Raw genomic sequence first — 23,458 nt, 5'->3', positions numbered from 1 at the left:
TTGATTTCTCGCTTGTATTTGTTCTTTCTCACATGCCTTTGTCCACTAACTAATATATGAGTTCGGTTATTCACTTAATGCTTTAGATCTTACTTCTTAAAAACCAGGAAGATTAACAAGGAGGTAAGGTAAGGGGAAGTAGTGTCTTCAATACACTTTCCTAGCACACCTCATACATTCATTGTTATCCAAAGGCAACAAAGTCACAGGTTCTTAATTCATAATCCAATGAAAAAGTATATTAAATTCCCATATTGTGGGACAGGGGCGGAGGTAGTGTACAAGCAGCGGTAGCATGGGCTACCCTTCAACTCCGTCTACGTCCTGTAATTTTTTGTTCTTTTTTATACAAAGGATAACCCTGATCCAAAAAAAAAAAAAAATTGAATACCCTAAAAGTTTTAGGCTTGATCCGCCACTACTGTGAGAGCTTCCATTCATACTTGTCCCCACCTTCCCAAACCATGCTTTTCTCTACTTGTTCAACAACATATTTCAATTCAATAGCCATAACTCGCAAACACAAGAACATCAACAGTAACCCTTCAATATATTAATAAGAAAATATTGCTCCAAAAACTTATTACAAACTCTTAAATCATAACTCAGTTTCGGTTTTTCTCTCTACTAGATTGTCAAACCCTAACGTTGTTTATATAGACTAAGCCTCACTTGGTGTATGTCCAAGACATTATTAAATATAGTTATAACATAATTAAAAAACTTAACCAACTTAAGTCACTTGCCAAATTTGATCACCCAAATTCACCAACTTATAACTTGTTTGAAGAAATTAATAAAGAAGTTTGTTTTCCAAGGTTAGACCCCTTGCTCAAACCAAAGAACAATTGAGCAAACATTTTAACTTTCAACAAGTGATTTTGAAATTGTCTTAACACACTTATTCTATGGTTCTTATTCGATCCCTTTCATATCATTACTCCATACCATCTCTTTTATTATATCGTCAAAAGTATATACCTTTTTCTATTGTATAGATAATTGATTTTCCCCATCCTCCGAAAGTGTAAAAATTCCCAAAAGACGGTATTCTTTTCCCCTAAGACGTAAGCCAATCGCCTACTTTTCACTCCACAGCACACCTAAGTGGCGTGAAAGGTGAATGTTTCAAGTGTGTTTATATGACTAAGTAACAACATTTTTTTCACCTTTTATCCACAACTAATAATATCATTGTTAATACTAATCAATCATAATCAATATTTAACACGAATATACTCAATAAAATGAGTTTTCTCGTTAACCCTATTTGTATACCTGTTTTTGCACTTTCAACAAGTGATTTTGAAATTGTCTTTCTTATTCGATCCCTTTCATATATTATTACACATACCAAATTTTTATATTATATAATATTATATTGTCAAAAGTATGCATATTTAGAAAAAGAAAAAAAAAAAAAAAACTGTATAGATAAATAATTTCCCCATCCCAAAATAGAAAAGATCCCAAAGACTGCTTTCTCTTCCCTCAAGACGTAAACCAATCGCCTGCCTACTTGCAATTTCTCCATCTCTGTTTCTCTCAAAAATCATCTTTCTCACGAACCCCGTCAAGATTTACAACATGAAGTTTGGTTTCAGACTCTTAATTCAAAGAACCGTATTGGGTTTCACCAAATCCCCAAATCCAAATCAAAATCGCAATCTCCACATCTCTGCGTCTCGAATTTTAGGTCTTCGATGTGCAATCAATCAAACCCATAAACCCTGTCAAAATTGGGGCCGATTTAGAAGTTTTCCGGTCACATACTATAGTTACAACAAACCCAATTACGTTGCCGATTATTCAACGACTTTAGAGTCCCGTGTGAATGAAAAGAATTTCGAAAGTATATACGTACAAGGTGGTGGTGATTTGGGTAAAACTGTAGGGGAAGAATTAAGGTTAAAGGGTATTGTAGGAAGTGAAAAAATTGAATCTTGTGAGGAGGGTGTTGGTAGGGTGGAAACAGTGGCGGAGAAAGAGGCGTGGCGGTTGTTGAGGGAGGCGGTGGTGACTTACTGTGGGAGTCCTGTGGGGACTCTGGCGGCGAATGATCCCGGAGATAAGATGCCGTTGAATTATGATCAAGTTTTTATTCGAGATTTTGTGCCGTCGGCTTTGGCGTTTTTGTTGAAGGGGGAAGGGGAGATTGTTAGGAATTTTCTTCTGCATACTTTGCAGTTGCAGGTAATGTTGTTAATCATTGGTATCAAGATTGAGTTTTGATTTACTTTTAGGGTGAAGTTATGTATGTTATTGCCTTATCGGTTTCGGGATTGGATTATGATCACTAATTAAGTTAAGAAAATAGTTGAGATCTAATTGTCACATTTATGAATGGGTTTGGCTAAACGTACCCCGCCCCTATAAGTTTATTGTACCCCCTTGAAAACGTCAAATTAAGGGATCTTTTTTTGTTTTTAGTGTGAAACGGGGGAATATTAGTGATTTAACAACTTGAAAGGGGTACGTCAAAACTGGAGGGGGTATGTTCAGGAAAGCCCTTTGTGAAATTGTCGAAATCATATAACGATTTTTTGATTTAATTGATGTTCCTTTGTTGTTTTTGAAGAGTTGGGAGAAAACCGTTGACTGCTACAGTCCAGGACAGGGGCTAATGCCTGCAAGTTTCAAAATAAGAACCGTGCCCCTTGATGATACAAAAGTAGAAGAGGTTTTAGACCCAGATTTTGGAGAATCGGCTATAGGCCGTGTTGCACCAGTTGACTCTGGTAAAGTCAATTTTTTTCACTCATGAAGTATGCTGATGATTATGATTCTTGTAGCTTTTGTTCATTTGTTTGCATATTGATTTCAATGCAGGATTATGGTGGATTATCATGTTGAGAGCTTATACCAAGATCACTGGTGATTTCGCAATGCAAGAAAGGGTCGATGTTCAAACGGGCATTAAACTTATTTTAAACTTGTGCTTATCTGATGGGTTCGATATGTTCCCTTCTCTTTTAGTCACCGATGGCTCGTGTATGATTGATAGAAGAATGGGTATCCATGGCCACCCTTTGGAAATCCAAGTGAGTTCTTTTTTGACTAATTTTTTTAACGGTTGACTTTTCAATTTTGACTTATCTATATTTCAATTTGCAGTCGTTATTTTACTCGGCTTTAAGGTGTGCTCGTGAGATGCTTGCATTCGACGAAGGCTCCAAGAATTTAGTGAGGACAATCAACAATAGACTTAGTGCGTTATCTTTTCATATCAGGGAATATTATTGGATTGATATGAAGAAAATTAACGAAATTTATCGATATAAAACCGAAGAGTATTCAACAGAGGCAACAAACAAATTCAACATTTACCCAGAACAGATTCCTCATTGGTTAATGGATTGGATTCCGGAAGGAGGAGGTTATATGATTGGAAATCTTCAGCCCGCACATATGGATTTCAGGTTTTTTACGCTCGGTAATGTATGGTCGATTGTTTCTTCTTTGAGCACTCCGAAACAAAGCAATTCAATGTTAAATCTGATAGAATCTAAATGGGATGATCTTGTGGGCCATATGCCTCTTAAGATCGTCTACCCTGCTTTGGAGTTAGAAGAGTGGCGCATAATCACTGGTAGTGACCCGAAGAACACGTAAGTTTCTTTTTCTTATGTTCTGTAAACTAGTGTGTGTAAAGGGCTATATTGATCTAATGACCTATTACTTATAAATGGGTCAAATTGAATTGTGTTATATCCAAACGGGTCAAATAGCTAAAGGGGAAACACATCACTTGGGTTGAAAGTTGGTCAAAGTCTACGTTGAAAAGAAGAACGCAACCTCTAAGTTCATTGTTATTCAAAGTTTCATGTTATTGTAGTCATAATTATGAACAAATTAACCACTCATGAGAAATTCAAAAGTTAGACAAGAGAGTGCTACCGAAATGACTTGTTTCAACTTGAACCCGTTTTGACCTCGTCACCTCTAATCGATTTATGTTCTATTAAACCATGACAAGTTTTCCGTTTGTTACAGACCATGGTCTTATCACAATGGTGGTTCATGGCCAACCCTTCTATGGCAGGTAAATTTTTCACATTGTTTTTGTTTTTTGCAAGTGATTTTTGATCAAAAAGTTGATGTTTTTTTGTGCCTTGTCACTTGTGTAATTTTAGTTTACATTAGCTTGCATCAAGATGGGAAGAACAGAATTAGCAAGAAAGGCAGTCGAAGTTGCCGAAACTCGACTACATGCTGATCACTGGCCTGAATATTACGACACTAGAAGCGGGAGATTCATAGGGAAACAATCTAGACTTTACCAAACATGGACAATTGCTGGATTTTTGACATCCAAAATGCTCTTGGAAAACCCTGAAAAAGCGTCGCTTTTATTTTGGGAAGAAGACTACGATCTTCTAGAAATATGTGTTTGTGGTTTGAGCAAAACTGGCAGGAAGCTATGTCGTCGTGGGGCTGCCAAATCGCAGATTCTCGTGTGATGATTTCAGCGGTAGTTGTGTACAGTAAATATACCATATCAAAACTGCAGGAAGTTACAGATAGCAGCAGTATAAAGAAAATCAAAATACGGCTGTTCTTTTACTCTCTTTTTTTCTGGAGGGGGTCTGAGATTATTTATACGCAATATTGTTTTGTTGTTCGATCAAGTTGATCGAGTAATATGAATCATAATATGAACCACATGCGACTAACTTGTTTGGTACACGATTTGGTTTACGATTGTACTTGTTGCTCTGTAAGTTACTGTTAATTAAAAATTTCTGAGTCATCTATTTTTTTTTTTTTTTTAATTTGGATCCAATAACATGGTTACAGAAAGAAAAAATAAATTAAGAATCCCACTTTATCCAACAGAAGTGCACTGAAGGTGCTACTAAAACAAACAATCAAAACATTTAAATCAAAATAACCATGGTTCATAGGATCTGATCTGAGAGCGGTGGGAGTCGCCTGAAAAAGTTGACCGGCAGTGATGGCATGTCGCCACGGAAACGGGGGTGGCGCATGTAGAAGAATCCCCACCCTAGGAGAAACGCCTTAAACGGCACAATGTAGAACACTAGCGACGCCAACAGACAAATCACCACAAATATTCCGGTTGCTCTCGGGTCTCTCCAGTTGCATAACGCCTCTAGCCTCTCTCCCTGAGCTGCCACGTCACCGAGCAGTGTCTGAGCCCGGCCCGCTAGGGCTCGTAGTCGGTCATACCGGATACGGACTTGGTCTGGTGTTCTTGAACTTGGAAACCCGTCGAATTCTTCATCAAGCTCATCAGGTCCTACAGAATCAACTTGGGAGAGCCTTGGATCCATTGTAACCGGGGCCTGCATTCGGTAACGGTATCTCAATGCTACAATCAAGAAGGCGTATAAGCAGATTGTCGGTAGGATTAAATGTGGGCACAAGACAATAGCCAGGAGGAGCACATGAACCAAGACCGTCGTTGGTGGGTGAGCCCAGGTGCAAATCGAATCGAGCCATCTTGCCAAAGTGGCTGCTTTTGACAAGCCGTTAATTATCCGAAACCAGTTCGACTTGCTTCTCCTCATGCTCCAAGTGTGAGTATCCGAATCCAACATAAACTGAACCACTTCTTGACCCAATGCTGGCTCCGATCGACCCAACCTTGCAGTCACAATCTTCATAGCATTATGTCTCAACATATCTTGTTGTATCGGGCCCAAAGGATGCACATAATGCATCCGCGGTAGCATCGGGGTCGAGTAAGCTTGGAGTAGACTAATCCATGATGAACAAGAGAACCTCACCGCGATCTCAATCTCTCCCATTTTCTTGGCTCCGTTTGGTAGCAACACGATTAGTGAATACGAACCCATGTACACCCGATTCGTGTCTAGCGTCGAGAGTCGTATCCTAAGCTTCCCGAGTCGAACATCTTTACTAGGCTTATCATCTTCCCCGATCCTGTACCTCCCGTTATCGAACACACCAATAGTGAGCACCGTGCACGGATCATACACATCCCACGTGTACTGCTCGTTCCACCGTGGATTAAACCGATCAAGTATCGTTCGTGTCCGAACCCATTTCGGCCCGTACTTAGCCACCACGTAGGAATCGGTCGTGCCACGTGTCCCATCCTTCGTTTTCACTGGCAGTAAATTAGTGGCCCCACGTATGCCGACTTCAAGCACCCCGATTGCCGGTTTAGACAGCTGCTTCGCGGTGGGGCGGACGTCGCTGGTCACGTGAGCCGCCTCATCAAGCACGTGATACCCACCCTCCAAACAAACTCCAACATGAATTCTACCTGCGTAGGGACGACTCTCATCGCCAACCAAATTAAACCACCTTGACCCAAGCGTTGACCGATCGTCTGTCCGCTTGTCTATGCTAGCAACCTGCACCTTAGCATGCCCAACAGTCTGACCGTTAGATGCATCTTCAACACTAATCACCAAAAACGGCTCAAACGGTTCAGCCGCAACAAAAACCAAATCCTCATTCCACGTAGGATTAGAACTAGTACTAGACGACCCAACCGTTGTCCGGTTCGTTTTAAACAGCTGCGGCCCGAGCTGACCCTTAACAAACAACTCCGGGTTTTTCACTCTAGGCTCGGGTCCCGAACCTAGCTGCAAGTCTTGGGTTTGTATAACCGTTAACCTCAAATACCACAGCTTCGGAGACAAATAAACTTTGGCTCGGGTCTCCGGAATCAACCCACCGGAATCCGATTGCCACGCCTCCTGAAACGTCTCATCCGCCTGCGTACCTAACCAGACGGCTAACATGACATCTGTCACCGGTGAATTCTCCGGTGAGTTTTCGAGTGTGTACCATTGTGGAGCTAACGGACTATCCGGAGGCACTCTTTTAGGCACTTCAGTTAACTCAAACGACACCGTTCCTAAACAAGCTTCTGTAACTTCCTCTTTGTTGTCTTCTGTAACCTTTTTCTTTCTGTCGAAAACCGAAACTTCTAGAGATGTCGAATTTAAACCTTCTTTGTCGAATGCGAATACTTGATCCCAAGGTTTGGTTGCAGATTGCTCTTTGGTGGTGATACTATGTGTTCCGATCGCCAGTTTTGCGTAGTAAATTGTCGAATCGTCGGTTTCCTTGTCTTCCCTTTTCGCCTTCACAACCCGAACATACAGAAACGGCATCCGATCGACTAAATCGAATGCGCTGCTTCCACGGTGATGATTCGATAGCGAAACCACATCAGGATCCAGATTTGAATGTTTTCTAGCCAATTGAAGACTCTCATCCACCTGCTTCGGTTTCGGTGACTGAGCTATAGCAGCATTCTCCACCGGAGGCGGCGGTGGTGGAGTCGCCGGAGCCGCTGCCTCTGCCGCCGGAGCTGGCGCTGGAGCATCTTCTTTCTTCTGATCCTCTGTTGTTTTCTCCTCTTTTTTTTCTTCTTCCGCCGGTTTCTCTTCAGCTTTTGTTTCTTCCTCTGGTTTTTTCTCCTCCGGCGGCTTTTCCTCTGTTTCCGCTGTTGGAGTTTCAGCCGCCTCCGGCTTCTTCTCCTCCGCCGCTGGATCAGCCGGTGGTTCTTCATCTACATAACAAATTTTGATCCCGATTTCGCCTTTAATCTGCGAGAAAACACTTCTCTTCTCCAACGGATAATAAACCAATGCCTCTGAACCGGACTGTGGAAAAGTGCTACCGGTTATTTTAACTTTTCCGAGAAACGTGCTTCGTTTACCGGTTTTTTTATTATCGTTATAAACATTGAGTTCTAGAATCTCCGTTGCCATTGACGCAACGTCATGAACCAGAAACTCGATCTTTTCATCCCACTGAGGGTTCAGATCTCTGGAAATCGTCTTCGTTCGCCTCCGCTGGCCGTCGAAATCAACGATTACGTATGCACTCGCTGTTCCTTGACCGTCTTTAGGCATCAGGTTCTTGGCGTTACATATCTCCACCATTAGCTTTCGATTACTCATTTTTGCAAAGTTTCAGTGAATTGAATGGAATTAAAAAATGAATAAATTGGTGAATTGGAAATGGAGTGGTTGAGGAAGATGGAGATGGGGAGGGACTGTGAAGGAGAGGGAAAAGGTGTGAAGGGTTTAAGAAGGGTGGAGAGAAGAAAACTACAAAGTAATAAAGTACAAGGGGTCATGTGAAAATGACTGGAAATGTGACCGTTATGCTTTGATTTGATTCTTGTGTTAATCTAATTATCATAATAATATTTTCAAAGTCCATGCATTTTGCATTTTGATCCGTGGACCAAAATTGTATGTTCTTAATGGTATCCAATAACATACAAAGCTTTTAAATAGAAAATATTTTAAATAGAAAATATACATTTTAAAGGATCGTTGGAAATTGATGAGACGATACGGGGTATTTACGGTAGCATCGATGAAAAAATATATGCTTGACGCAAAACAGGAGACGAAGCCTTACGTTTGGAAATGGAATAGTTGGATACCCAAAAAAATAAATACTTTCGTGATAATTGATTTTTCGTGTTAATGTTGTTTTTTAGCTTAAGGATTTAATATTGTGATTGATCATCGGATTATGATTGTTGTGTTTGTAATTTGTTGTTAGGCTAGATAAATTTGTGGAAATTTAAAAGTGTTTCGTTGTTTTTTTTATTTCATTATGTTGTCGAATCTTTGCTCCACCTTTCTATTGTTTTGTTTGAAAATTGGTTGAATATCATATGTGTTCTTGGAGTTTAATGGTTTGATCCTTAGTGTTTGACAATTGAATTTCAGATCATGGTAATGGTTCGATACTGTCCATCTATTTGTTACAAAATTATTGTTGTTAATTATTATTTCCTTATTTAGAGGATATATAATAACTTGATTTTAAATTCAAAATTTGATTTGGATGATAATATGGAAGTGAACGATTTGGAGTTAATAACCTTAATTGGATTGTCTTTTTTAGTGGGTTCAATGTATCTAGACATGTTAGTGGTTTAAAATTTAAATTTTATATATAACTTTTGATTAAATTCTTCCAAGTAATTTTAAATTTAAATTATATTTAACTTATTTTTAAATAAAGTTACTTGAAATAGAATTTGACTATATTCATTTTTTATAATTGCTAATTATCCTAATTTTTAATAACCTATAATCAACAATTATTAGTTTCTATATAACTAACTAAATTCAAATTATTCAACAATCTTTTTAAAAACATTTATTGGTTGTTACCATATATGTTTTAAATCATTAAAATAATAGATATGTAATTGACTTTTAAACTTTCAGTGTATTTTAGATGATTTTATCTCTCAATATGTTAGCATTGGTATGTTTTCTAATATCATTTTAATTATTATAAGTATGTTTTAAGAATATATTAATATTCTTAAAAACATCAAAAAAATGTGTTTTTAATATTTTGGCTGATAATAATAACTAAATATGAAATATATTAAGATCCTTGAATGAGATGAATGTAGCTTATAATATTAACCCTGATTTTGGAAAATATAAATTATTCAGTGTACACTTTTGTTTGCCTTACATTGTTTTGACTTAAGTGCATCTATCTTTGATTGTTTAACAGTGAAATAGAAGTTGCAACACAAATTTTATATTCGGTCTCTTATCATTTTCAAACTTAAATGGATCATTAAATGTCACAGCCCGAATTCCAGTGGACCCGGATGGGTCGTGATGATTGGATAACAGTATCACAAATAATAATGTAGCAAAAGTATTGAAGTAAAAATATTTATTCCATGAAAGTCTTGAATATATATAAAAGTTTATACAAGTATTCGAGTACAAGCCCACAGGCGGGATCAAATAAAAAGAGATTTAGACATCATAGACCTTAAGCTGAGGAGTTGCAAATTCCATAGCCTTCATTCTAGCCACCCGGATTCCCAGCCTATTATAAGGTTTGGTACCTGTGGTTCAATCTTTTGAAAATACGTCAGCTTTCGCTGGTAAATACAATTAACTGACTCGTTTTGAAAACAATTTTTTTAAAAGAGTTTTATACATATAGAAAACTCGTAGGTAACCATTTAATATTTCGTGGGATTCTTTCTTGTCACCAGATTTACATACTTGTCATACAATGGGAATCAGAGATCAGAGCCGGTCATGTTCAATGCTATAATGATTAAGGGTACACACCATAGTTGAATAAATGTGTCTTACAATCGGTATGCCTACCCCTGCACGTTATTACGTATGGCCATAATAGTTAATGAGTCGGGACGCCCGGACACGGTCCCAATAACCCCCAATTGTTTCAATTATCAAGTAAAATGGATTAAACCGAGTTCTTTTATTTATGAGCAATCATAGGCGGCCCATTTATATAATAACCGCTCCAAGTGACGTATTCGTCATACCCCAAGTTTAAAAACAAAATAAGTTAAGAGTATTTACCTTTTGTTAGCTTGCAATCAAATACGATTATAATTTAGCAAAAGCCGCAAGTAAAAGTATTATTGACCCAAGTCCGATTATTGTGACAACTGGCACAAAACAGGTAATTTTCGTACAGTCTAAATATTATTTATTATCTGCAATTATGTGCTTAAGTGTCAACATTGTCTGATTTCATGCTATATATGTGAATTCATGCACGTTTTATACTTCAAATATTCCTTTATGTATTACTTTAAGCGTTGCGTCAGAAAGACTAGTAAACTCACCGGTAAGACATACTGTGTCAGTATGTCTGCAGAAAGCAGCCAGATATAGGATTAGGGCTTAGGAATATGTCCAACGTCTAAAATACATTGAAACCCAAGTGTGGATATAAGGGTTAACATATAAACTCTCCGGAAACTAAACTATGCACTAAAAGATACCCGAAACGCACTATAAATACAGAAATCTGCATAAATCAGCACTAATTCAGTTATAATCAGCTTGTAAACATCTTAATATCATGTATAATTTATGTTTTATTGTTTGATATAACTTACAAAGTGTCAGGAATTGAAACTACCATAAAAAGTACTTTATACCTAGTGAAACTGCGCAATTCAGCACTTTAACGAACCGTAACGAACCGAACAACCGGACAATAACTGGGACATCAAAATTTGACTAGAAGTAATGTTTTTATGATATTAAACTAGTATTTATGTTAGAACACCTTAGAAATCATAAAAACACCTAAACACACTTAAACATACTCAAACCCCCTCGTTTGCACTTTAAACCTTCAACTTCCTAAAATTTACACTTTACCCCCCCCCCTCATGTTGTAACCGGCCCTAATGGTCCCACATAACTATATTTACTTTATGTAACTTGGTTCCCTAACTAAATGACATAAAATCTTAATAAAAGATCATGTTGGTGGATATTTCCTTTATAAGACCAAGAGTAGTCCTCATTGTCCATCATTCACTAAACTCATCTTCTTCCCCCCTTTCTTCCTCCCTACTCTCGGCTCAAACACCCCCACTTAACATCACCATTTTCACTTCATTTCCTCACAATCCAAGCTTGCTAGAAGGTGTATGGAGGCCATTTAGGAAGGTCTATGGTGCTAGAACTTGAAGGACCACCTTGTAAAGCTTTTAACCTCTTGATTTCTTCCTTGTTCATCACCTTCATTTTTGTGCCACTTCCCTAGCCATTAGAGCTAGTAGTAAGCTTCTTGATCACTAATTTAAGTCATGTTTATGTTATGTACAAGATTCACCATCTAAACAACTTAACTTTTAATGCTAAAAATAAGAAGATCTAACATATTCATGAAGAAAATAAGTGATTACATGAAATTTTAGTGTATGTAATGAAGTTGTTGATGTTGTATCTTGTGTTTATGATTAGATTGAGGATGTTAAAGCTTGGATCTACCAAGTTTAAGCATGGATCTTGAAGGATCCACGATTAAACTTGAAGGTGAACATATGAAGCATAATGTGAACTTGAAATATGAATTTTTGTGCATAAACTTGTAATTTTGAAGTGATAAAGTATGTGTAGAACTAATTTTTGAAACTAAAACTCATGGAAAGTTTGTTAAAAATATAACATAAAGCTTGTTTTTCAAAGATCTAAAGATATTAAGCATGGATCTTGAAAGATCCATGGTTAAACATGATGTTAAAAATGATGATCTTCTAATAAACATAAAAGTGATTTTAGAAACATGATTTACAAACTTTGAAACCATTAAACTCATGGATGAGTTGGTTAGTAAAATAAAGTCTTATGAAAGTTTGTTTAAAATACTCAAGAACACTTATTTTTGGAAAGATCACCATATGTAAAGTATAGATCTAAAGGACTACACATTTTTAACAAGAAACAAGTTCACCATGATGTTTCATATGAAGAAATTAGTATATGTTGTTGATGATTGTTGTTGAAAATTTTTTTTGATGTTGAAAAGAAAATAAACACATGTTTTGAAAACATGGGAAACCTCTATTTTTAGGGGAAACTATGTCAAAATTTTTATAAAATTTTGACACTTAGAAAAATATAAGTTTTGGTGAAACTTATTTTTTCACTAAAAATTCACCTAAAAATATTTACCAAGGTTTCCTTAATTTTTGTGTAAAATTACAAGTTAAGAAATGATGATTTCTTCAGGTTAAAATGAATATTAAGTATGTATATTTTTAGGGAAAAATATATATATTTATTAATCACCAAACTTTGTGCTAAGTGTATATTATATGTATTAAATGTAGTAGTGTTTAGCATTTGAAAATACACTAAATACTCCTAAGGAGTAAAAATACAAGAATACACATACAAAATACATGAGAATACGTAAGAAGCACACGGACTAATACAAGAAAATACATTTACAAAAATATATTCCTTAACATATTTTTGAACTTGGACATTTATAGACTTAAATATATATTTTTGGAAAAATATATAACCTATACCACGTATTGGGATTTATGTAAAAGACGGGTGAATATCAAGAATAACCATATATATTTTATAACATGACAAAATATATATATTTCTTACAAATCTTAAAAATACATTATTTTTAAGGAAAATAATTCCGGAAAGTAATAAAAATCAAAGTAATGATTTTTGGTGAAAAATACAAAATACACAAGTATTTACATAAAATACCAAGTATACTTTCCTAAGTATACTTGTACAAAAATAATATTGAAAATATTATTTCACAAAATACTTATATTTAATTTTGGGAAAATAATGTAAGTAACATGCATAGTTAAAAATATAAATTAATTTTTAACAGAAAATATATACATAAACAAATGATGGTGACTTGTACTTGTGTAATACAAGTCTAGTGACTAACATTAATAGGACACGTATAGGTCACGACGCTACCGGTGAAGTTTATGACGCAGGAAACGCAAAGTTGTGAGTTCATGCTCCCCCCTTTTTCTTTAACTGTTTTCGATTTTATAACTTTGGGGGTGAAGTACATGTTACAAACTATTTACAAACGTTTATGTGAGTTCATTTCCCCACTTTTAAACTTTTACTTGTTTTCTAAATTTGGGGAAAATATATGTGCTATGGTATGTTGAATACAAAAACTAAGGAATGATACTATAGATCATGTGACGTATAGGGTGCCATAAGCACCATTAATCAGTTACATACCAAGACCGTAGAACAAAAGGTTAGATCTAATGGGTTTCAGGCAGTCACACTCTTGACCACTCTTTTACCAAGCAGTGCTTTTGTGTCTCTAGTCGTAAATCGACAGGCGTGGATCGACAAGTAAAAATGCCTATAGTTTGGATGCTTCCTATGTCGTTAGATATGTTAGTGGCCCCGCGAACCATTAGCGATCTCGTATTCCTTATATTTACGTTTATACTTATTTCATAAAATTACATACCATGTTTTCCATAACGAATGCTTAAATGTTTTTCACAAATCTGCATGAATTCACACCAACATTATGTTGACGATTTTCCAAAACTCACATGTATTTCAGGTAACTAAAGTGGATGTACGCCTGGTTTTACTCTTGCTCCAGGATGTCGCTTTTGTTTTAGTCATGTCGTGTCAAGACTCCGATGCCTGTTTTTGTGGGAATTGGTTATTATGTTCCATCTTGTGTGGGATATAAGAATCAAGACCTTGATGTTAGTCTTTAAATAAAGTTGTAACCTTTTAGACAAAATGTTATCTAGTGATGTAAACACTTAACTTATCTTATGTTTTTAATTATGTAATGTTAATGGCATTTGGAGTTATTTTACGAGCATGTAGTATGTTTACCATTCATATGCAATGAGAACCTTTCAGGATCACACCTCGTGCTCCCGCCTTAGAAAGGGGTGTGACAATTATCTGGACGGTTTTATAGTCTGGAATAAACAGAATTAATTATCTGTAAGAATGCATACGGGTCAAAGGTTAGTTCCTCTAGACATGACCCGTTACTTAAGAATATATTCACTAGATTAAGCGTAGACCGGAATAAATGTGGTTTATGCCTATCCGAGTACAATGACTCTTTGGATAAAGGTCATTTAACCAATCATTCTGTTTTGAAGTATTTAGACTCGTTACGCCTAAATTATACGGACTAGGTCGTATAACTAGTTATGCGCGAAAAAGCGGGTTCGGAAGGTCAGTTGGGTCTTATGACAAATACAAGGTGTCAAAACACATTTTATAAGATTATACATTCTGTTTAGAGTTAAATGCTTGGTTGGTCCCTGTGGTTTGCAAAAATTGCAGACTTGGTCCCAGTGGTTTAATAATTACATGCGTGGTCCCAAGACTTGTCAAAAATGCACTCGCTTGGTCCTTATCACTAACATCTGTTAAGTTTTTCAGTTAAGTCCATGTTAAATGACCCAAATACCCTTGCTTATTAACAAAACCCACTAGTCTTCACAGGTCACTTCTCAAAACACCAATTGCAGACCTACTTCTGCAATTTGGATCACCTCCGCCACCATACAAAATCCACTCACCTCCGCCACCATCTCACCCACCACCACCATCTCACCTCCGCCACTTCTCACCTCCACCGGGCATACCCGAACACCAAAACCCCGAAACCCACATCCACCACCGGGCAGGCCACCACACCAGCCCCACCGGAGGACGTCACTGGACAAACGGATCTCTGACTCCGATGATTCATGATTCAACTCCCACATTAATTCAGCCCACCACACCAACCTTGATTCAACCCACCGGAGGACCTTGATTCAACCCAACATGTCGGAGCTGTTAATTGAATCCGGATTCGATCGATTACTCGAACAGTTGTCGCAGATTGATGGTGGTAGTGGTGGGTTTACGGTGGAGGTGGAGGAGGTGGGGTATACGGTGGAGGTAGAGGCGGTGGGTCGAAGGTGACGGCGGTGGGGGTGCTTGTGACAGTGGTTGTGGTGGGTTTATGGTGGTGGTTTTACGGTGAAGGTGGATGCTGTCACACCCCGATTTCCACGTGTCTCACCGGTGGGCCCGGTGGGGGATTACCGTGACGATGTTGGCAACAATATAGTCAAACCACACAATTATATAATGCACAGCGGAAGCATAAGATAAATATATAAATTTCAACCTCTGATCATGATATCAATGTATTACAGAGTTGAATATCCACAGTGGATCGGAAATAAAAGTAAGGTATTGTTCCATTAGATACTGCAATCAAGCTTGCGAGGCTTATCCCGACGCTAGGGAGCTAATACCAGCCAATTACGTTTAGGTACCTGCACTTAATCTTTTTGGGGAAAATACGTCAGTTTACACTGGTAAATACATTCAACTGACACATTTGAAAATGTTTATTAAAATTGATTTGAATGCACAAGGCACAAACTCTTTTATAACTTGGGAAAATTCATAATGATCTTGTGAACGTTTTACATGTTCTTTTATGCGTTCAGTAGCCCGGGTCGTGCCGGGTTAAAGATTTATAGACACACCACGTTTGCGTAAAACCGTAGTACAGAAACCAACGGCTACGTCTTTTAGTTTTAATGTCGACACTTTATACCGGGTGTACGCCTACACCGGGATGTCGATGGTCGTGGCCATTTCGTAAAATGATGCCAAGGATATCCGGGACAACGGTCATTAAACCCCCCAAAGGCTTATAAGCAACAAAACTGTTTAAATGAGCCAATCATATTATTTAGTTATCCACCTAAGCGATGGACGAATATAATGCTCAATCAAGCGGTATTAATATACCGTAACCCAAGCCCATATAGGGGAAATAAGTCAAAAGTATTTACCTTTGCAAGTATTAATCCTTAATTTAGATCAAGTCACCGATAGCTTTTACTGGGGCTCCTAATCTGGAACGAAGGTTTTAATTAACCTCTTAGAATCCTAACGGTCCTTGTATTAGCCGTAGCTTAGACCGGTTGATTCCGATATATAGATATGGTTAATTCGCACGAAAAAGCGAAAACCGAGAATGGAGTATGATTTGGACCCAACAAGTTCAGAGACTTGTTTTATATGGGTTTATGGTTCATACTCTGGATTTTGGGGTTCAAATAATATAATTTGACCCATATCGGCTATTGCACGAAAACTAGTTCCGTGGGCCGTACCGTGTGCGCGAATAGGCGAAACGGTTAACCATAAGAGTCGTACGCTTATTTCCTAAGTCAATATGCCTCAAAAGTATTTTGGTATCAGTAGGATACCTTCCGTAATGCCCGTAACGAGTTTAAGTTAGTATTACGCCCCTTAGGGGCTTTTCGGTCATTTTAAAGACTTTAAAAGGGATTTTTCGAGTTCTACAGGAAATCTGAGTTTCCCGAACAGCTTATAAAGCTTAAAATACTTTATTTATTATTTAAAACCAGTAGCAACTGGAATCGGGTCAAAAGACCTTGTAGAACTCCCGTTTTGGCCAAAAGGGCATATTCGGTATTAACCGAACCGTAGCCATAACCGCAGGTTATGAGCAAGGTAAAAATTATTAAAAATCTTTAAAATTCCCAAAATATTATTTTACCACAGTGGGTAAAAGTTTTGGTGCCGAAAACTTGGGTTAGATGAGCGTTATGCTAATTGCGCCGTTAATTACAAAACTTTCTTAAAAGTGCGCCTTTTAGCATAACTCTCCTTCTAGGGCTCGGATTGACGTGAAACTTCAGGGACATGCTTATAATTTAATAAACAAGGTTTTGGTCCGTTCACGTGTCCGAAATACTCGTTTTAATTTTAAAAGGCCGTTACGGTCAACTTTTAGGCGAATGACGGAATTGCGCAAAAGACTCGGATAACTCATGAACCGACCACAGAGGCTTATACCAACATGTGACCTGGTCCTAAGAGGGTCCTAAGGTATATTTATACCTCACTAAAACGGGTCAGAACTGAAGTCAAAGCAAAAGTCAAACTTTTGCGACTTTCGGCTCCGAACCGGTTCTATATAGCAAATGATCGATTCAAACGAGCGCAAACAAGTTTATATACTTATTACCATGAATTATGATTGTCAAAACAGATTCCATAATATATATATTACAGATTATGCATAAATTGCTAAAATAGCTTTCTGTTGACTTTTTAACCGCACGTTTGACTCGATATTTGACATAGTTAGAGTGGTGATCAGGGGGAACCCTTTTAGAGGTTTAATACCCACATAAATACCAACTCATAACCATTTTTGATTCGTCATAAGACTGAATCATTTGCAAGATATTGCAATGACAACCGTTAGTTACGACGGTTGCGTTTATGAGCTATAACTATGGAAATGTGAAACCAAAATGGTTATGAACGACTTACAGAAGTTAACTCTTGATGAGAGAACAGAAGGGAAAGCTAGAGAGCTCTTGAATGATCAGATATAAGTGTTTTTGAGTTGTGTGAATTGTTATGCTTAAGGCATGCTATTTATAGCCAATGCCAAGCTTTGTTTGATCATTGCAAGCACTACCAGCTGACCAGAGGTAATGGTAGATGTCCCCTAAGTGATATGGGTCATTTGTAGGGTGCCCATGCCCCATAATTATGTGCATGATCGTTCAAAGGTGCCAAAAGCCAAGTAGTTACAAGGTTTCTGCATCTGGGCGTCGTACGCGACCCGCATGGACAATCCATGCTACTTGTACGCGGGTCGCCTGGGATCAACAAATCAGACGCGTAATAGGGGACGCTCGCGGCCCGCCTCGACTTATGTCGAAACTTCATGCGGGTCGCCTAAGGTTATATTTTCAGGATTTTTCAAATCTTTTATAATCATTACAGAATCGGGCCATTAATAACGAAATCTTTCATAATGATTCACCTGGCCTTTCGGTTCTGAAGGGGTAACTTTGCGGCTTGGCCCTCGGTTATTTACCGATAGGGGCCTCGTGTTAATTACCCGCATTATTTAGTCCCCGGTTTATTTATTAATTATTTTGGAAAGCCTTAACTTTCACTGTTGACGCTTTTAACCCTCCTTCTACGAATTCGATCGTAACTTTCTCGTTTCATATCGAAACTTCGCGAAATTCATATATATTATTTTAGTGAGGGTATAATACCGTTACAAAATCTTGGGAACGTTAAAGGGTCACTCAGAGGTATTATTAAACATGTTGACACAGTTAACCCCTGTAGTTTGTAATCTCTCACTTTCTTCCGCGTTTTATATTTGTACGATCTATAATTTATTCGTTTGAAGGTTTAAGCATTATTTAGGGATACTATACAGTATATTTACCCTTGTTGACATTTATAACTCTCGAATTTATATACTTTCAAGGTTTGTCAAAATTAGTCCTTTATTTATTATAGATGCCACGTGTAAACTAATGACACGTGTTAACACATTATTGGACACAAAATTTCGAGGTGTTACATCCTCACCCCCTTAAAATAAATCTCGACCCGAGATTTACTCAAATAAATAGGGGTATTTTTCTTTCATTGTTTCTTCGACTTCCCACGTATATTCGGGACCTCTACGAGCATCCCATTTGACTTTTACAATCGGTACGTGCTTTCTGCGAAGCTTCTTTACCTGTCGATCCTCAATCGACAAGGGTTTTTCTATAAACTTTAAGCTCTCATCTATATGCACATCTGTGTGTGGAATCACCAACGATTCGTCGGCGAAGCACTTTTTGAGATTGCAGATGTGGAACACATTGTGAATTCCATTGAGCTCTTCAGGCAAGTTCAGTTTATAGGCAACTGATCCGACTCGTTCAATGACCTCAAAAGGCCCTATATATCTCGGACTCAGCTTGCCCTTCTTGCCGAAACGCATCACCCATGCCTGTATGTGATGCATCGCAGTAAACCACGAATTCATCTGTACCTTCCGGTAAGGTTAACACAGGTGCGTTGCTTAGCTTTTGCTTCAGTATTTCAAAGGACTCTTGCTGCTTCGGGCCCCAAATGTACTTTTCTTTCTTCTTGGTCAAGGAAGTCAAGGGCGCAGCAATCCTCGAAAAATTTTCAATAAATCTCCGGTAGTATCCTGCTAACCCCAGGAAACTACGTATTTCGGTAGGCGTCTTTGGCTCTTGCCAGTTCATGACTGCCTCCACTTTAGCGGGATCCACTTGGATACCACGCTCACTCACAACGTGTCCTAAAAACTGAACCTCTCGTAGCCAGAATTCACATTTCGAGAATTTGGCGTAGAGTTTCTCACGCTGTAGTAATTCGAGAATGCAACGGAGATGATTCTCGTGGTCAGCTTGATTCTTGGAATATATAAGGATATCGTCAATGAAGACTATGACGAATTTGTCCAAGTACGGCTTGCAAACGCGATTCATGAGATCCATGAACGCAGCCGGTGCATTTGTGAGCCCAAAAGGCATCACTAGGAACTCGTAATGACCATAGCGAGTCCTAAATGCAGTCTTGTGTACATCTTCATCTCTGACCCTTAGTTGATGATAACCCGACCTTAAGTCGATCTTGGAGAAGTAGCTTGCTCCTTGCAGCTGATCGAACAGATCATCGATCCTTGGTAAAGGATATCTGTTCTTTATGGTAACTTTATTCAGTTCTCTATAGTCGATGCACAACCGCATCGATCCGTCCTTCTTCTTTACAAATAGGACAGGAGCTCCCCAGGGGGATGAACTAGGTTTGATAAAACCTTTCGCCAGCAGTTCATCCAACTGGGTCCTCAGTTCTTTCATTTCTGTTGGCGCTAATCTGTAAGGTGCTCTTGCTATTGGAGCTGCTCCAGGAATGATGTCAATTCTGAACTCCACTTGTCTATCTGGTGGCAAACCAGGTAGTTCTTCAGGAAAAACCTCGGGGTATTCAGAAATGACAGGAAGATCCTCGATCTTCGGTTTTGGTTCTTCAATTATCACTTGAGCCATGTAAATTACACAGCCTCTGTTCAAACACCTTGAAGCTTTCAGCATAGATACGTCTTCGGGCAATCCGTAATGCGTATCCCCTCGAATGGTAAGAGGTTCACCACTCGGAGTCTTTAAAACTATTTGCCGCTTGCCGCAAATGATTTGGGCCTGGTTATGGGATAACCAGTCCATGCCTAGCACGATGTCAAAACCCGCAAGTTTGAAAGGAAGTAGAGATAAAGGAAAAGAATGGTTCCTAATGGACATTTCACATCCTTCTAAAACAGTAGAGACGGTTTCTATTGTGCCGTCTGCTAACTCTACTTCGTATTTCACGTCAAGGGTTTTGATTGGCATATTTAGCAGTTGGGAAAATTTCTGGTCTACAAAGGACTTATCAGCGCCAGAATCGAACAGTACTCTTGCAAATATATTATTTACGAGAAAAGTACCTGTAAGCACAGTGTCGTCCTTAACCGCTTCCTTTGCATCCAAGCGAAAAACTCTCGCATTCGACTTCTTCGTCTCTTCCGCCTTCTTGGCATACTTCGGGCAATTACTCTTTATGTGCCCCTTTTCGTTACAATTAAAGCAGGTTGCATCCTTTATCTTTTTGCACTCCACTGTCTTATGCTCCTTGGACTTGCATAGCCCACAGGGTGGAGTCCTTTGTTGCGACTGTGAACCAGACGCAAACCTACACTTCCCGGAGTGAGGTTTCTTGCAGACCTTGCAGTAAGGTCTTCCATCAGCTTGCCCCTCCTTCCTTGCCTCCGACCCTTTCTTGCCCTCACCGTTTCCACGGTGCTTTTTACCGGACTTTCGTGAGGTATCATCCTCACGCTTTCGCTTCTCAGCCTCCTTGCTCCTTTGTGCCCTCAGACGGACAGCATCAAGTGTAAGAGACAAGGAGAGGTCAGTAACTGACCTGAAGGTCGTTGGCCTAGAGGCTTTTACGCTGGCCTTGATCGCCGGCTCTAAGCCCCCAATGAATCGGGCAATCCTTCGTGGTTCTGGTGTCACAAGATATGGCACCAGGCGTGACATAGTGTTAAAGCTTGTCAGATAAGCTTGACAATCCAGGTTTGTCATCACCAGTGAGACAAAATCTGCCTCAATCTTTTCAACCTCGTGTTGAGGGCAGTAGTTTTCCTTTATGAGGGTAATAAACTCCCCCCATGACATTTTGTACAAGGCAGACTTACCTGAAGCCTGCACCAGAGCTCTCCACCATGCCAGGGCCTCGCCCTTGAATGACTGGGACACAAACTTAACCACGTCCCTCTCAGCGCACCCGCTGATGTCCACAATCGTGTCCATCTCGTCCAGCCAGGTGATACAATCAACCGCACCTTTCTCCCCTGTAAATTCACGGGGCTTGCATGATACAAAGTATTTGTAGGTGCAACCCTTAGCACTGGACGCATCAGTATATTCTCTATCGCGGTGAACGCTGTGCTCAGTAGACGAATGCTTGTCGTCATCTTTCTTGGGTTCAGAGGGTGGTTTGGAGTGTGTCTTTGGTTTAGAGGGTGGTTTTGACACAGATCTGCCTTGAGACTCAGTATTTTGACGATCAATAGCTGCCTGGACAGCATTGTTGATCAGAGCCTTTAGCTGTGCGCCTGTCAAATGTACTGACGCATTGTCGTAGTCATCTTCGTTTGTGTGGCTGTTCTCTCCATTGGGATCCGCCATTGTAACTTGAATCTGTTACAGAAGATAACAAAATTTTAATTTAGGAGATTATTATAAAATTGTCTTTTATGACGATTTGTCAACCATGGTACAGAGACCATATCTGGTTAACTTATTATTTCATTATACATTAGGATTTGAGTATCTCCTATTTCAACTATATAAATAGTATGGGCGGCATAAAGCCTAATCACGATGATGTTTTATAATATTAGCCGAGATTCCAGAGAATCAAAGGCATAGAGAGTTGAACCGTAGTTCTTTTATCTCTTTCTGACAGAGAGTCATAGACTACTACTGCCTTTTGTCTTATAAGACAATTATTATGGCCCATAGGCACTACACCTCTAATGGATGTCTTAATATGGTTGGCCCGTAGGCACTATATCACTAATGGATGTTTTGATAATATTGGCCCGTAGGCACTACATCACTAATGGATGTTTTAATAATACTGGCCCGTAGGCACTGCATCACTAATGGATGTCTTTATAATACTGGCCCGTAGGCATTGCATCGCTAAATGGATGTCTTTATAATACTGGCCCGTAGGCATTGCATCGCTAAATGGATGTCTTTATAATACTGGCCCGTAGGCGTTGCATCGCTAAATGGATGTCTTTATAGTATCGATCACCTTTATTGGTGATTTAACCCGCGATTTTATAAATCATTTAGTTGGGTTTTGAAATCCTTAAAGGATTATTGTATAGAAATGACGTGCGTGATTATAACGAATCACATCTGCCTTGAATGTTAACATGCGTACAGAGGTTAACAGGGAATCAGAATCTTTTTAGCTAGGTCGTACCATCTTGACTGATCTTAAAAGACCCCAAGCTAGGTTTCACCCCCTTAAGATTCTTTATTAGGCAGATCAATATAAAAGGAATGGTTTTGATTTATTTTTATATCTATTAAAACAAAACTCATAACATACATTCCAAAATTTCAAATACAATTACATATTGCCCTAAACGGGTCTTTCAAATAATACATACCTCCATAGAGGTTTTAAAAATAAGTGACAAGTCCACGCAGGGACTAATGTAAGATAGGTGTCCATGCAAGGACTAAATATAAGTCCACGTAGGGACTGAAATACGATAAGTTGTCCACGCAGGGACTTATTTCAAAGTAGAAATTACAGTAGTACTACTATTAAGGGCTAGTGGTCACGTTTCTTCTTTTTGCCCTTTAGTAGGTTAGCCAAGCCCTTGAGAAATCCTCGGTGGCTTTTCTTCTCTTCCTCGAACTCTCTCTCCACACGATCTAGTCGATGGAGTATTTCTTCCTGTTCAGGAGGAGAGAATCGTGGTTGTGGCGCTTGATGCGGAACTGGAGGTCTGGGAGGTATTGGATACCCATGAGCTGAGTAATCCGGTGGTCCCATGTTTCCATGTGCTCCGTCAGGGTAGCGCGCATTATATCTAGCCGACACCACATATGGGTCGCGCTCATAGCCGTAGTTGTATTGTGCTTGTGATGGCTCGAACGGGTTGTAAGCCGTTGGACCTGTGTAAGCTGGTATGGGTTGGTCATACCCAAATGGTGGCGAATTTCGTGCAGTAGGTGCGGAGTTCG

The 23,458-nt window shown here is 38.8% G+C and overlaps 2 protein-coding genes across 2 annotated transcripts; one reads left to right on the top strand and one right to left on the bottom strand.

Annotated features, from left to right (window-relative positions):
- The first annotated feature begins 1,449 nt into the window (after window positions 1-1,449).
- Window positions 1,450-4,752, top strand: LOC110920729 (alkaline/neutral invertase A, mitochondrial). The gene is made up of 6 exons (XM_022164929.2): window positions 1,450-2,193; window positions 2,579-2,738; window positions 2,830-3,041; window positions 3,115-3,608; window positions 3,994-4,042; window positions 4,134-4,752. The coding sequence occupies exons 1-6, from the start codon at window positions 1,588-1,590 to the stop codon at window positions 4,458-4,460; spliced, it is 1,848 nt and encodes a 615-aa protein (XP_022020621.1). The 5' UTR covers window positions 1,450-1,587; the 3' UTR covers window positions 4,461-4,752.
- A 39-nt stretch (window positions 4,753-4,791) lies between these two features.
- LOC110920728 (FT-interacting protein 7) lies at window positions 4,792-8,022 on the bottom strand. The gene has a single exon (XM_022164928.2). The coding sequence runs from the start codon at window positions 7,905-7,907 to the stop codon at window positions 4,899-4,901; it is 3,009 nt and encodes a 1,002-aa protein (XP_022020620.1). The 5' UTR covers window positions 7,908-8,022; the 3' UTR covers window positions 4,792-4,898.
- Between the last annotated feature and the right edge of the window lie 15,436 nt (window positions 8,023-23,458).

This window comes from Helianthus annuus, chromosome 17 (assembly GCF_002127325.2).
Source record: "Helianthus annuus cultivar XRQ/B chromosome 17, HanXRQr2.0-SUNRISE, whole genome shotgun sequence".
Taxonomy (NCBI): domain Eukaryota; kingdom Viridiplantae; phylum Streptophyta; class Magnoliopsida; order Asterales; family Asteraceae; genus Helianthus; species Helianthus annuus.
This window is presented reverse-complemented; position numbering and strand designations above follow the sequence as displayed.

Bases quoted from the DNA above. Each gene is read 5' to 3' on its own strand.
- LOC110920728 (XM_022164928.2), bottom strand. From the start codon at position 7,907: ATGAGTAATCGAAAGCTAATGGTGGAGATATGTAACGCCAAGAACCTG.
- LOC110920729 (XM_022164929.2), top strand. From the start codon at position 1,588: ATGAAGTTTGGTTTCAGACTCTTAATTCAAAGAACCGTATTGGGTTTC. The intron at 2,739-2,829 runs GTAAAGTCAATT...ATTTCAATGCAG, and splicing joins TGTTGCACCAGTTGACTCTG to GATTATGGTGGATTATCATG. The intron at 3,042-3,114 runs GTGAGTTCTTTT...TTCAATTTGCAG, and splicing joins GCCACCCTTTGGAAATCCAA to TCGTTATTTTACTCGGCTTT.